The 16,512-nt window shown below is 35.5% G+C and overlaps 1 protein-coding gene across 1 annotated transcript; it reads right to left on the bottom strand.

The window, feature by feature from the left end:
• LOC110260592 (olfactory receptor 8S1-like) lies at nucleotides 4,044-5,111 on the bottom strand. Its single transcript, XM_021091251.1, has one exon. The coding sequence runs from the start codon at nucleotides 5,061-5,063 to the stop codon at nucleotides 4,044-4,046; it is 1,020 nt and encodes a 339-aa protein (XP_020946910.1). The 5' UTR covers nucleotides 5,064-5,111.

The following is a 16,512-nucleotide window of genomic DNA, read 5'->3' as shown; positions in this document are numbered from 1 at the left end:
GGGTTACACGAAAATGTATTTTTCTAATATATGAAAGATAAATATACACATCCATCATTATGCATATATGCATGAGTGCTATTATGTGAAGAATGTATACTGAAATTTTAAAGTGACTTTTTGAATTTTAAACCATGTGAATAATATTTATTATCCATATTTTTGGAGGTTATTGCCTAAAATTGCAGAATAATAATAATTTGGGATGGACAAAAATTAAAATCATGAACTATTCTTGACACAGCAGTAGGAGGATGAAAAGCAAACTATAACTTGAGAAAAGATAAATATTGTATGTATATATCACAAGGAGATGTATATGAAATTTAAAAAGAACTAGGAAATCATAGATGACACAGACAGATGGAAAGATATACCATGTTCTTGGATTGGAAGAATAATTATTCTCAAAATGATTATTCTATACTGCCCAATGTAAACTACATATTGAGTGCAATCCCCATTGAATTACCAATGGCATTTTTCACAGAACTAGAATAAAAAAATATAATTTGTATAGAAGCACAAAAGACCCCAAATAGCTAAAGCAATTTTGAGAAAACCAGAGCTGGAAGAATCAGGCTCCCTGACTTCAGACTAAATTACAAAGCTATAGTCATCCAAACAATGTGTTGTTGGCACAAAAATAGAACTAGCGATCAGTGGAACAGCATAGAAAGCCCAGAAATAAATCCATGCACATAAGGTCAATTAGTCTCTAAGCATCTGGGAAGAAAATGAGACCCTCACCCTGGTCAGGAAGTGTGGTCAACAGTCTGGGGACACTGAGATCCAAAGAAGTAGCACATGCATAGTGGGGAGGTTTGCTAAGCCTTGGGGTCTGTAGGGTTGCCTTTCCTTTTTCTTTTTTAGGGTATATGCCTGAGTCTTTAGTTTCTTTCTCTCAATCACTGTCATCCAGGTGATAACAGAATGCTGACTAGGACCAGCACTCATGCAGATGTAACAACTGGTCACCCTATGACCCAGATCTTCTTTCACTCTAAGGAATTCTGGCTTCTTGAGTTGTAGCTTATGCCCTAATTGAAGTCTAAAGCAATAGAAATATTACATTATTCATGGAAGGTACATTCTGTTGTTCACTGAGAGTTACAATGCTTATTGAGTTTCTAAAATTTTTCTTCTGTTTGATTTTTGGCAGCAATTGAGAAGAGGTGTTACTTGGGGGAGTTCAATGACAAGGAGGGTAAGAAAAACCATGATCAGACCAATTGTAATGAGATGAGTTTGTTAAGGAGCTGGAGAAATTGACTACTATATGAGATAGGTAAAGTAAAGAAGAAAATATTTCCAGAAGAATAAATATAATTAGTAAGCACACAGAAAAATTTTTATTATCACTAATGACCAAAGAAATATAAATTTATAAAAATTCATATCATTTTTGGCTTTTAAAACTAGTACAATATTTTTTATGAAGACAGTAATATCTAATGCAGGGGAGGAACAAGAACTTTCATCTTTGCTGGCATCAGAGTAAACTGGTCAACCCTTTTGGAAACATTCTGTCAACATGTGACAAGCGACTCATCAATTTTCTTACCAATTAACCCAGTAATTCCAGTTCAAGAGTGATTCTAAATATAGTACAAAGAAGTCAATAAAATGTTATTTGTAAGGGTAAAAGTCTAACTCAAACTGTGTTCTAAACAAAGTGAAGTAAGTTCTAAAAGTGTAGCGGTGATACGCCTAATGATGTTCCCAGGGAAATGGCTCAGTAAAATTTGGAGAAGATGCTTAACAGAGTTTTAAAATAGCTTAAATTTATGTTTACCATGTTTTTAATTAATATGGAAAAATTCTTTTAAAGTTAAGTAGATAAAGCTGGATACACACTTGTGTAAAATTATATGATTTTTACTAGGCATAAAGTGCAGAATATTATATGAGAAGCTGATTTGGAATTTTCTCTTATGTGGAATTGAAACTGGGGCTCACAAAGAAAAAGAGTATAAGTATTCTATATTATAAAAAGTTTTCCAAGAGTTGTGCCTGGATGCTTTTTCCCTGGACTTACTAATAGGTATCAAAATAGGTCTTCTACTGCTAGCTAACCACACCACACCTGTTTCCCAAGATGTCTAAGAAATCTGGAGGGGAGAGAAGGAAGAAGTCTATGATGTCTTCATCATGGGGAAAAGAGTGATGTTTGATTTGGCCACAAAATAATTCCACATAAGCTCCTTTCAATGTCCGAATCAGATGACTGAGAATAGTATGAAAGCTCATTCCTCTATTTGTAGGCTTATATCATTTAAATTTATGTTTTTAAAATCAGAAAATGAAGAACCTTATTAACCATACAGAATCAAGCAATATTACATTTTTAGATATAGTGAAAATGAAATGAACCTTTAATAATTTTATGTATACATTCTAAGCCCACCCTTGTCACAGAGTAATCCCTTACTGTAAGAAAATGAATGTATGGTAGATACTGTGATTGATAAACTTCTGAAATAAGAAGTATTACCAAATGTAAAAAGAAGTAGTTAGAGGTGACATAGTCTTCTAAAAAACACAGTATATCATATATCAATATCTGCTTGTTGATAAGCAATTTTAGTACTATATGACATTTAGGAGAAAATGCACCTGGAAAAATCAATAATTTAATAATACTTGAAGTTAACCAAATGCCAAGGAAAAACAAATCTAAGATATTAGAAGCCATAATATGATATTACTGAACAAATATATCATGGCAAAATTTATTATTAGAGAAAAGGAATTTAGTAAGCTTCTTTTTGAGCACATTGTTGTACAATGGACAGCTAGTAAGAGGCTGGAACAGTGTTGCAAAGTGCAATGAATGGAAGTAGATGAAAAGGGGCCACCAAGAAATGGAATGAACAAGTATACGAGGGTAGGAAGATGCCATCAAATTGTTCAATTTTAAAATTATGCCCAGGACCCACACTGTTTTCTCATATTTTAAAAAGCTATAATGATTTTTTAAAACTCAAATGGAGAATGACTTCCCTTCAACCACAGACCCAGACAGGTGCTTTTTGTCCAATAACCACCTTGACCCAAACTATACTTTAGGGCAACCAGCAGTTTTGTACTGTACCAGAGAGTCTGGTTTTCATTATTCTAGCTTCCCAGAGTGTTCCTCTCTCCAGAAATGTGTTCTCAGGTAAAGCCTGGTAAAATTAGTAGGATTCCCCAAGAACAAGAATTAATCTCTGAGCCCCTGTTGGCAAGAAAGAATAGGGTTGCAGGAAGGTTTGTATGATTCTGACCTCTTGTTCCAAAATGCAAACTCACTTTCTTCAAAACCTTTAGCTTTTTTACTTATACCCAAGGGCCACTCAGTTGAAGTTCATATTTCTCCTTCCTATGATCCCCCAGTCTATGACTCTTTCCCCAATTATGCATATATTTTCTTAGTAGTAAAGTTAGAGTTTTCAGTGCCTTCCCTAAGTCCAATTAAAAGTAATGACTCAATATACAGTATTTTACCTAATAAGAAGACCAAAATGAGTATTTTAGGAGGACTGGTAATAACCAATACTTTCATGATGACATTTTCTGGTTTGAGATAATTATTTAGCCCATGTTTTCCCTCTATTTGGATGATTCATACATTCGTGCTCATTTCTTATGCACTGCTAATTTACCGTGTAGCATTTAACATTGTATAGAGCCAGGAAGTTTTTCCTTTTTTTTGTTGTTTTTTTTGTTTGTTTGTTTTGTTTTTTTTAGGGCTACACCTGCAGCATGTGGACGTTCCCAGGCTAGGGGTCGAATCGGAACTGAGGCCGCTGGCCTACACCAGAGCCACAGTAACATCAGATTCAAGACATGTCTTCAACCTACACCACAGCTCATGGCAACACTGCATCCTTAACCCACTGAGCAAGGCTAGAGATAGAACCTGCATCCTCATGGATGCTAGTCAGATTCGTTTCTCCTGAGCCACAACAGGAATGCCATAAGTTTTTCTTAGTGTGAACTCTCATAATGTCTGGCTAGTGTCATTTTATCCTGATTCTCCATTTTTCTCTTGCTTTGATTTTTCACCTGGACCATGGCAAATATTTTCTCAGTGTTCTTCTCACACCTGCCTTCACCTCCCTGTTCTTCAGGCTGTAGATGAGAGGATTCAGCATGGGAGTGACCACACAATACTGCACGGAGAAGATCAACTCCAGAGGGGTTCCTGAGGTTGGCGTGAGATAGCGGAGAAATCCTGAGCCAAAGAAGAAGCTCACTGCAATGAGGTGGGAGGAGCAGGTGGAGAAGGTCTTGCTTCTGCCAGAGGTGGAGCTGATGCTCAGGATGGTGGAGACAATGCGGGCGTAGGAGAAGAAGATTGGGAGGAGGGTCCCAAACCCATGCAGCAGGCTGGAACACAACAGGACGAGGAGGTTGGTGGAGACGTCAGAGCAGGACAGCAGGTAGAGAGAGGGCATCTCACAGCTGTAGTGGCTAATGATATGGTTCCCACAGAAGTCCAAGTTGGAAGCTAGAAGGATGTTGATAAATGCATTCAAGGAACCCAAACCCCATGAGCCCCACACAAGCTGCACACATAGCTGTTTTTTCATCATCTGTCCATAGAGCAGCGGGTAGCAGATGGCAGCATAACGGTCATAGGCCATCGCTGAGAGCAGAAAGCACTCAGTCCCAGCAATGGTAAATACAAAAAAGCTTTGTGCCAGGCAGCCCTTTACTGAGATAGATTTTTTCTCAAATAGGAGATCCTTCAGCATCTTAGGCACAGTAACTGAAGATAAACAAAGGTCCAGGAAAGAGAGGTGACTCAGGAAGAAACACATGGGTGTGTGGAGGTGAGAATCAGCCCCAATCACCAGCATCATCATCAGGTTCCCTGTAACGGTCAGGAGGTAAATCTCCAGGAAGAGTACAAAGAGCGCAGCCTGGATGTGAGGGTCAGCAGACAGCCCTCGGAAAAGGAATTCAGTGATGGTGCTGTGGTTCCCCAAAGCCATCGACAGAGGTTGTTCCCTAAAAGTTATATGAAAAATCATGGCAGTGAAGTTTCCTTTATCCTCCAGACAGTTTTCATATTGCATTGATTCTCTTTTATTATATCATTGATCTGCAGGTAAATGTTTATCTTCTATACTAGGCCACAATGAGGAACTAAGCTTAGTCTCTCTCATTTTAATGGTCACACTTCACTGATTGTGTGTGTGTGTGTGTATATATATATATATCTTCATATATATGAAGACCAGTAGTTAGAAACCATTATGATTGGTGCAATGGGAATTCTAGAGATGATTTTTGGAAAAACTAGTAATGAATTAATATTGAGATATTTGAGAAAAGTTTTAAAGAGAGTAAGCTTTCTCTAGAGAGACATGTAGATTGAAAGAACAATGCAATCAGATGTAAAGATAGGAAACAGGGTAGGTCTTTATAGCTGGATCCTAGAGTGTGAATGATTGGTAGAGTGTAGTCACCTACAGGTAAGCATTAGCCTAGGTTCAAATCTCAGCTCTACCACTAATTAGCTGTGATGCCTTGTAGGGAGGACTTAACTGTTCTATATCTCAGTATTCTTTATTGTAAATGAGGTAACAGTTGTACCCATCTCATAAGGTTTTTGGAAGAATAAAAAATATATCAAGTACTTAGAAAAATGCTTACATAAAATCTGCTTATTATAATGATGATGATTTTCATCACTGTTATTACTTTAGGTTACAATTGTAGGAAGATAATTAATCATCATATATTTAATGCACTATAAAGAATTAAAAGTTTTTATTGTGACAACTACTGCACTTGTTTCCTAAAGGAAGTGTAAGAAAATCAGGTAGAGAGCTTTACCAAGGCTCCTGAAGACTGGCATTTTGAAATCATCCTAGAATGGTTCCCTTCCAAAGTTAAACCATTTTACAACCATTGCAGGCAGTTTTACTCAGAAGGAGAGGATATGTAACTATTCTCAAAAGGACGAATTGCTGTAAATGAGACAGGAAGTTTTAGGGATTCTAACTATATCTTTGGCATTTGCCCTTGCATTATTTTGTGGGATGAATGCATATCTCAGTTAGGCAGAAAACTCCAGACAAAGAAAGAAGCAAAGGACATGAATGGAAATTATGCCAGTGCCCAGAGGAGCAGCCAGGATACAAGACTCTCTCTAGATCAGTACTCTGGACAATTCCCTGAGACAGGGTAGATCAGGGAAAATGGAAGAGGAGAAGATCAGGAACTCACCCCTTCAGTCCTGTGACAGTTTGTGCTTGACAGGACCCCAATCTTCTGTTGAAAGTGTCAGTGGTGTTCACCCTTACCCCAAAGGATGTAGATCTCACCCTTCTTCCTCCAGTCTAGAAAGGCTGCTTAAAACATTCAGTCCTGGATGTACCTCATTTGTCTTCTTCTCTGGTCTTGATCCTTAAATACTTTTTATGTTCAGATCCAGTCTCTTCTCATGCCTGGATTATGTTCCTGTCCTTGGATTTGACTTTTTTTTTTTTTACTAAGACTCAATAAATAGTTTATAATATCAGGGAATATAACTAAACATTGTCACCCAGTTTCCAACTCTGGTGTAATAGCCCAGGGCCTGTGCTTTAGGTAACTTTCAGAATCATTGTGATGTCCCAGGTTGATTCCTGGTTTTGCCTAATCCTTAATTGTTTGGTACCTGATCATGCAAGGTCTGCTCCAGACCTAATTACATAACTAGGGTGAGCCCTTAGTTGTCAATTCTTTATCTGTGAGCTCAGCTTCAAAGCCTTTTTTCACAACCGAAATCCTGATTACATGTAAATTCTGTCCAACAAAGCAATCTAATGCCCAGGAAGGTGCAAGAGTATAATGTAACAACAGCTTCTAAGAAGACAAATGAATGAGAGAAGGCAGTTTTATGCTTCCTGAAACATGGTTAAATTCATGAAAGCATATTGGTAATGCAATATATTACTGAAGTCGGCACTAACGACATGAAGTAGCTACAGGACAATCGTTTCTTTCAAATGATCTTAAATGCCTCCATCCGGGCATCTCTTCATTTGGATTTCCACATGTTTATAACACATCTCAGCCATTTATGCGGTTATCCGGTCTAGATAATTCTCCAGAAGGGCTTTTGTTTAGGCAGCCTGGGTATTTACTCAATGGCTTAGAAATTCAGGGGAATGATAACTCTGCTATTCCCAGTAGTCACATTTTGAAGCCAAAAACTTAAGCAACTGTACTCAAGAATGACAGCAAATTTAAATTTATAGAGCTTGTCTAGATGTGGCCTTTGGAACTGATGGGTTGATGTAATGAGCGTGTGAATTTTTGTTAGTCTAGAGGGAGTTGATTGGAGACAGACTGGGCCAAAAGTATTTGGTCACCACGAAGCAATGGGAGTTTACCTGTAAGTGAGTTGCTGACTCACTAAGTTGATTACCGAATTAGTAAAGAGGGGAAAAAAAGGAGTGAGCTCATTCATTTTTCTAAACAATTTGACTCCCTTTGTATGATGCACCTGTGCAGTTCAGCCTACATAATGACTCTGTTAAAGTCTCAGTCCTTACAGATTGAGATATCATGTGAAGAATTATTTGGTTAAGTTATCATGGTCCTGATTTAAACAAATTTTCATTTATTTATTAAAATGAAAAAATATCTCTGGAATAAAAGTAATTGTTAATATTTATTAAAAAAGCAAGCAAATAAAATTCCAAGAAAAGTGGAAAACTGAAGTCTAGTTGTCTAGCTTGTGTGGTCCAATAGAAGTTTCCATGATGAGGGAAATTTTCTATATATGCACAGTGCAATAAAGTAGCCTCTAGGCACATACGGCTATTGAGCCCTTGAAATGTGGCCAGTGAGACTGAGGAACTGGATTTTTAGTTTTACTTAGTTTTATTTATTACTTAATTCTATTTAATGAAAAATCAAATTTAAATAGTTGTGTGAATAGTGGCTACCACATTAGACAGCTCAGGTCTAGACCACTGTTCCTCTACAGAAAATCCATGCAAAAATGATATTTTCATTTATTTCTCTGATTTTAAAAGTTTTATATATGTATATACATATAATCTAAAAATGAAGTGTTGCATATGACTAGTTACATGCATGCTTGCATGTTTTTATATGTGCATGGTGTCTGTGTGTGTACTTGCAGAACATGTATAAGTATTAATAGTAATTACTTGATGGACAGTATTATATATTATTTCACTATTTATTGTTTTTAAATGGATTCTCTCTTTCTATATTGAGTATCTATTAAAATAAGAAAATTAAAAGTGTCAGAGAAAAGTAACACAGGTTTATGTAAAAGAAAAATTAATTAAGAAAATATAGAGCCCTCTCTATTTGCCACAGAGGCAAATACCCTGATATTAAAATATGTTTCCTGGAGTTCCCATCATGGCTCAGTGGTTAATGAATCCGACTAGGAACCATGAGGTTGCAGGTTTGATCCCTGGCCTTGCTCAGTGGGTTAAGGATCCAGTGTTGCCATGAGCTGTGGTGTAGGTTGCAGATGCGGCTCAGATCCTATGTTGCTGTGGCTCTGGCATAGGCTGGTGGCTACAGCTCTGATTAGACCCCTAGCCTGGGACCCTCCATGTGCTGCACCTGCAGCCCTAGAAAAAGACACCTTTAATTTTGTCTGTCTGTCTGTCTGTCTATCTATCTATCAGTTATCCATCTATTTACCATATATTTTCCCCTCAAAATTGATTACACCCTTGCTGCTCAACTCAAAGTATGGTCTATAGGCCAGCATTAATTGCATTATCTGGGAATTTGTTAGAAATACATGCTCTTAGTCCCCATGTTTATTTATCAAATTAAGATCTACATTCAACCACATCTTCATTTGCACGTGAAAGTATGATAAACAGTGATAAATCCAAATCTAATTTAGTATCATTTTATGCAGTATTTTAATGTGTAGTGTTTTCTAACACTACATACTTTTCTGAATGTGATTTCAGAACATGGATTATAGTTTGTGATATATGAAATCACATATGTGACTTCAAAATATTTAGAAAAAGACTGTATATGTATGACTGGATCAGTATGCTGTACAGTAGAAATTGGCACAACACCATATATGAAATATACTTTAATTAAAAAATACTGAAAATGCAAAAAATCCCAAGAAAATATGGATTCAACAGCATGGGTTACCTTAATCAAACTATGCATTCCTTAATGTAACAATTAAAGAGTTTACAATTTTCATTCTTACCATGAAAAATTCTGTGATAAGCAATTCTGTGGCTAAAATTCTGGTTAATTATTTGAACCTGGAAATGCAGGAGAAAAGGGTATGAGCTTTGTGATATGTATTACCACACAATATTTAGAAATGTTGAAGTAACATTGGCCTAAACCTTAAGATTTTTCTCATCTCATTAGATTTTCAACAATATTGAATATTACCAGTACACCTAATCTTTTATATTTATTGAGCAAAAATTATATTTCACTTTATTTTCACTGGAGTGAATACATTTTGCATATTTACTGGACACTTCTTCACTATTGGAAGTGAATATTTTGTTTTTTGAAGTATGGTTGATTTACAATATTGTATTTATGGAATACAGCAAAGTAATTTTGTTATATATACATATTTTTAATATTCTTTACCATTATCTAATACAGGATATTGAATATAGTTTCCTGTGCTATACACTAGGACCTTGTTGTTTATCTGTCCTATATATATTAGTTTGTATCTATTGGTCTCAAACCCTTAATCTAACCTTCCCATGCACCCCTTTCCTCTTGGTAACCAGAAATCTATTCTCTATGACCGTGAGTCTGTTTCTGCTTCATAGATAAGTTCATTTACGTCATATTTTAGAGTCCACATACAAGTGATATCATGTAGTCTTTCTGTCTGACTTACTTTACTTAATATGACAATCTCTAGGTCTCTCCGTGTAGCTGAAAATGGAATTATTTCATTCTTTTTATGGCTGAGTAATATTCCAGTGGTGCATGTTTACCATATTGAAAGTGCATACTTGGTATTTTACAAACATTCAATTGATATATCTGTATTTTTAAATGGTTTGTAAAACTTTCTGCAAAGTTTTCAGTCAGAAGTCAGAAAGGGCCAAATGCAAAAGGGAACCCAAGCTGGAGGAGTATAAAATATCAACAAGAGTATGAAAAAATAAATAGAAACAGGAATAAATAGAATTTTAATAAATAAACTAAAACAAATTTGCTGAAATAGACTACATTTTAAAGGTTTGAAATAAAGTAAAATATTTTTTCTGGGAAAGTATGATTGAATTCAAAATCAATATCAGAAAGATAAGTAGAAATGTCTCCAAATACATTTCTAAATGCATGTGGGTTAAAAGAGACATTGCAAAGGAAATTAGAAAATATTTGAAATTAAAATAAAATGAAAATAATACAACAAAACTTGTGAGATGCAGCAATGGCAATTTGAAGAGGGACATGAAATCTTTAAATTCATCTGGTCAAAAAGGAGAGAGGTCGGAATTCAATTTTCCAAACTTGCACTTCAAGAAGCTTGAGGATTGTTCCCTCTGGCACAGCAGGTTAAGAATTTGACTGCAGCGGCTTGGATCGCTGCTGAGATGCAGGTCTGATTCCCTGCTGGGCCCAGTGGGTTAAGATCCAGCACAGTGGGTTAAGGATCTGGTGTTACTGCAGCTGAGACCATAGGTCGCAACTGTGGTTCAGATTCAGTCCCTGGCCCCAGAACTTCCATATTCTGCGGGTGAGGCTATAAAATTAAAAAAGAAGAAGAAGAATCTTGGGAGGAAAAACAGCAAATTATATACAAAGAAAGTGGAAGATAACAAGAATAGTAAACACAAAATAGAAAACAGATGTACAACAGGGAAATAAGCAAATCTATAATTGGTTTCCTGAAAAAGTTAGTATAGATGATAAACTCTTCACAGTACTGACAAGCAAGAGAGAGAGGGGGAGAAAACAGAAATAAGTGATATCTGAAATGAAAAGCCATTACTACGAATCCTATGGATATTAAAAAGATTTAGGAGAATATTATGCACAAATTTATGAAATACTTCTAAAAACATTAAATAGACAAATTGCTTGAGAAACACAACCTAACAATCATAAGCAGAAATACAAGATTGATTACTTCAAAATCTGTTAAATGAATTAAGTGTGTAATTATAAAATTTTCCATTAAGGAAACCCCAGGCCTACACGGCTTCACTGGGGAAGATATCTTACTAGTTATACACACATAGTTATTTAAAGAATAGAGATAGCAGGAACAGTTCTCAACATGTTTTATGAGGTCTGTAACTCAATCTGAAATACCCCTGAAACTAAAATCTGACAAGAACATTAGAAGAAAAGAAAATAGCAGCCCAATAATTATCATGAATATGGGTGGAAAATTTGCAAACAAAACATAGCAAATATAGTCAAGTATCAGAAATGAAAATCTAAACCACAAGGAGAAAACACTTCACGCCCATTAGGATAGCTGTTATAACAGCAACAAAACAAAACAGAAAACAACAAGTATTAGATAGGATGTGGAGAAATTGGAATCCTTGTATGTTGCTGGTGGGAATCTAAAATGGTTAGCTACTATGTAAACCGTATGATGATTCCAAAATAATTAAACACAGAATTGTCATGTGGTCCAGCAATTCCACCTCTGGATATATACCCCAAATAATTGAAAGCAAGGATTCACACAAGTATTCCTACGCCATTGTTCAAAGCAGCATTATTCACAATAGCCAAAAGATGGGAAAAAAAACAAAAAATCAATGGGTGAATGAATAAATAAAACATCGTATGTGTGTGTCTGTGTGTGTGTGCATAATGGAAGATTATTCAGTCTTAAAAAGGAAGGAAATTTTGATGCATGCTACAACACAAGTGAAGTTAGATGGCATTATGTTAAGTGAAATATTGCATGATTCCATTTATATGAGATACCTAGAATAATCAAATTCGTAGAGACAGAAAGTAGAATGGTGGTTTCCAAGGCTTGGGAGGAGGAGAAATGGGATTTATTGTTTAATGAATTTGAAGTTTCAGTTTAGGAAGATGAAAATGTTCTGGAGATTAATTGCTGTGATGATTACACAACAGTGTGATGTACCTAACGCCTTTGAACTGAATTGTACACTTGAAAATGGTCAAAATGGTAGATTTTGTCATGAGTATTTTTCCATAATTTTAAAATTTAAAAAGTGAATGTAATTCATCAAATTAAAAACAAAAATACAAGATCATTTAAACAGATTTATGAAAAGCAATTGATAGTATTCAGCACTCCATGATGAATATAATTCTCAACAAATTAGAAGTATAAGGACACATTCTCACTGATAAAAGTCATCTACAAAAAAATCTATAGGTAACTTGAAGGATAAAATATTAAATACTTTCCCTCTGAATTTGGGAAAATGAAAAATATATCTACTTAATAACCTCTAAATATTTTTATTTGAAATCCTAATAAGTACAATAAAGCAAAATAAAGAAATGTAATGTGCAGCAACTGCAGCGGAATAAGAAAAACTGCCTAATAACTGTGAATGTAAAAATAATCCTTTGGAATGGATTAGCAATGAGATCCTGCTGTGTAGCACTGGGAGCTATGTCTAGTCACTTATGATGGAGCATGATAATGTGAGAAAAAAGAATGTATACATGTATGTTTAACTGGGTCACCATGCTGTACAGTAGAAAAAAAAATGTATTGGGGAAATAAAAGAAATTCTAAAATTTCCACCAATTTCTGTAGTACTAAGTAAATTTAGAAAAGTAGCTAATTATGAGCTCTAGATACAAAAATATATTCTCTTCATAACTAATGGTATTAATCAGTTGGAGAAATAAAAATAAAAATAATTCCAATTAAATAGAATAAAAAAGCCATTTTCCTAGGAATAAATTTAACAAAAATATAGACAGCTTCTGCACTTAAAAAATTACAAAAATCACAGAGAGAAATCAAAGAAGACCTAAATAAACTGATAACTGTAAACTATCTTTTCATGTGTTTTTTGCCCATCTGTATGTCTTTGGAGAAACATCTGTTTAGATCTTCTGACCATTTTTTGATTGGCTTGTTTGTTTTTTTGATATTGAGCCGTATAGGGTGTTTATATATTTTGGTTGCCTCATTTGCAAATATTTTCTCCCATTCTGTGTGTTGGTCTTTCACTTTATTTGTGGTTTCCTTCACTGTGCCAAAGCTTTTAAGTTTAACTAGTTCCCATTTGTGTATTTTTGTTTTTATTTTCATAACTCTAAGAAGTGGATCCTCATTGAGTTATTTTGATTAACATCTTTCACTCTCAGACTCCTTGTTTAAGTACTGTGATTTATCCAACTTACCTTATACATAATAATGTATAATGTCAATAATTAATGGGAGTGTGAATGTAAGGTTCTAAGGCAAACTAAGAGTTTCAAACATGTTTTATATTATTATTTGCTTTATATTAATGAAATAATTTTTTAAGCTTAGGGAAAAAATCATAAGAAAAGTTGAACATATTTGAATACCTAAAAATTAGCATTCTGTTTCTCAAAAAAAAGAAACATAAAATTTTAAAAGACATTCTGGAATTCCCTGGTGGCACAGCAGACTAAGGATCTGGTTTATAAAAATACTCTCCCCGTTTGAGCACTGGATGTTATCCATCAGTTCCAGCTTTAGTCTGATGTGCTAGAATTTGACCTTTGGGTCACTCGTAGGACTGGCTGATATTTTTCTGTTCTTGGCTATACTGTCCTGTTCCAAATAAACTCACAACTCAGCTAAGGGGAACTTTGAGTCTTGTTCTTTTTTTTTTTTTTTTTTTTTTTTAGGGCCACACCCACAACATATGAAAGTTCCCAGGCTAGGGATTGAATCTGAGCTGCAGTTGCTGGCTTATGCCAGAGCCGCAGCAACGCTAGAGCTGAGCCGCATCTGTGACTTACACCACAGCTCACAGCAACGCCTGATCCTTAACCCACCAAGCAGGGCCAGGAATCAAACCCACATCCTCACAGATACTAGTCGTATACATTGCCGCTGAGCCGCAGAGGAAACTCCCAACTTGAGTCTTTACTTTTCAACTGCTCAGCCATCAATTCCCTTCCCAATACCCAAATTCATGTTGCCCTTACATCTTTAGAAGACAATCTACACCCGAGTGTGGCTGCAGGGCTTGTGTTGATTCAACTGCTAATCATGGAAATGATCTGGAGGAAATATTTTTTACACATGGCTTTATGGCTGAGATTATAAAATTCTACTGATAATGAAATGTTTTCTGATGTTCTTCATTATTAAAGGTAAAGACTATATTCTCCTCTCTAATGGTCTGAAACCATCACCCTGTCACCTTTTCCTTCGTTTCTGCTTTTCTAAATACTTTGTCTCAACCATTTATAGAATACTTTGGTCTAACATATCCTCAGAACAGCTGTTATTATGTAGCTTGAGGGTTGACTCCCAGGCATCAGTAACTTTTTTCCCTGTAAAAAAGGAAATAGTTTTTCAGTTGGCACTATGTACATGTGAGTTGAAGATAAAATGAGTAAAATAAATTGTAATAAATTTAAAGGAAAAAAAGCCCAATAACCAGTCATTTGGTTAAACTGCCCCATCAATGTTTTGTAGTATGACAAATCCATATATACTCAAGCTGCATAACAATTTTAATGCTAAATGATTAAGATTTTATTTAAAGAAGCATTTACTTAATGTATCATGTGTTGAGTCATAGTAGATTATGATGTGCTCTAATGTTATCATTCAAGCTTAATAGTGATTTTCTTTTTTTATTACTCAATGAATTTTATTACATTTACAGGTGTACAATGATCACAACAAAATTTTTTAGCATTTCCATCTCAAACCCCCAGAACATTCCCCCCCACCCCCAAAACTGTCTCATTTGGAAACCATAGGTTTTTCAAAATCTGTGAGTCAGTATCTGTTCTGCAGAGAAGTTCATTGTGTTCTTTTTTTAGATTCCACATGTCAGTAATAGCATATGATGTTGGTGTCTCACTGTCTGACTGACTTCACTTAGCATGATAATTTCTGTGTCCATCCATGTTGCTGCAGATGCCTTTATTTATTTTCTTTTAATGGCTGAGTAATATCCCATTGTGTATATGTACCACATCTTTCTTATCCTTTCCTCTGTCGAAGGACATTTAGGTTGTTTCCATGTCTTGGCTATTGTATATAGTTCTGCAATGAATATTGGAGTGCATTTGGCTTTTCAAGTCATGGTTTTCTCTGGATAGGAGTGGGATTGCTGAATCAAATGCTAATTCTATTTTTAGTTTTCTGAGGAATCTCCATACTGTTTTCCACAGTGGTTGCACCGATTTATATTCCCACTAATAATGTAATAGGGTTCCCTTTTCTCCACATCCTCTCCAGAATTTCTTTTCTTTTCTTTTCCTTTCTTTTCCTTTCCTTTCCTTTCCTTTCCTTTCCTTTCCTTTCCTTTCCTTTCCTTTCCTTTCTTTTTTCCTCCCGCTGTACAGCATGGGGATCAAGTTACTCTTGAAAATGTATACATTTTTTCCCCCACCTTTTGTTCTGTTGCAATATGAGTATCTAGACATAGTTCTCAATGCTATTCAGCAGGATCTCCTTGTAAATCTATTCTAAGTTGTATCTGACAACCCCAAGCTCCAGATCCCTCCTACTCCCTCTATCTCCCATTGGGCAGCCACAAGTCTATTTTCCAAGTCCATGGTTTTCTTTTCTGTGGAGATGTTCATGTGTGCTGGATATTAGATTCCAGTTATAAGTGATATCATATGGTATTTGTCTTTGTCTTTCTGACTTATTTCACTCAGGATAAGAGTTTCCAGTTCCATCCATGTTGCTGCAAATGGCATTATGTCATTCTTTTTTTACGGCTGAGTAGTATTTCATTGTGTATATATACCACATCTTCCTAATCCAATCATCTTTTGATGGACATTTGGGTACTCTCCAGCATTTTTTATTTGTAGATTTTTTTCTGCTGTACACATGGTGACCAAGTTACACACATATGTATACATTCTTTTTTCTCACATTAAGAGTTCCATCATAAGTAACTAGACAGAGTTCCCAGTGCTACACAGCAGGATCTCATTGCTAATCCATTCCTGAAGGTTACATTCTGCATCTATTAACCCCAAGATCCCAGTCCCCCCACTCCCTCCCTTTTCCACTTGGCAACCACAAGTCTATTCTCTATTTTCTTTTCTTTGGAAAGGTTCCTTTGTGCTGTATATTGTATTCCAGATATAAGTGATATCATATGGTATTTGTCTTTCTCTTTCTAATTTACTTCACTCAGGATGAGAGTCTCTAGTTCCATCCATGTTGCTGCAAAGAGCATTATCTGGTTTTTTTTTATGGCTGAGTGGTATTCCATTGTGTATATATAACACATCTTCCTGATCCAATCATCTCTCAGTGGACATTTGGGTTGATTCCATGTCTTGGCTATTGTGAATAGTGCTGCAATGAACATACAGGTGCATGTGTCTTTTTCAAGG

Source organism: Sus scrofa, chromosome 5 (genome assembly GCF_000003025.6).
Source record: "Sus scrofa isolate TJ Tabasco breed Duroc chromosome 5, Sscrofa11.1, whole genome shotgun sequence".
NCBI classification, from domain to species: Eukaryota; Metazoa; Chordata; class Mammalia; order Artiodactyla; family Suidae; genus Sus; species Sus scrofa.
The sequence above is the reverse complement of the archived record's forward strand: the minus strand, read 5'-3'. Positions and strand labels throughout refer to the sequence as shown.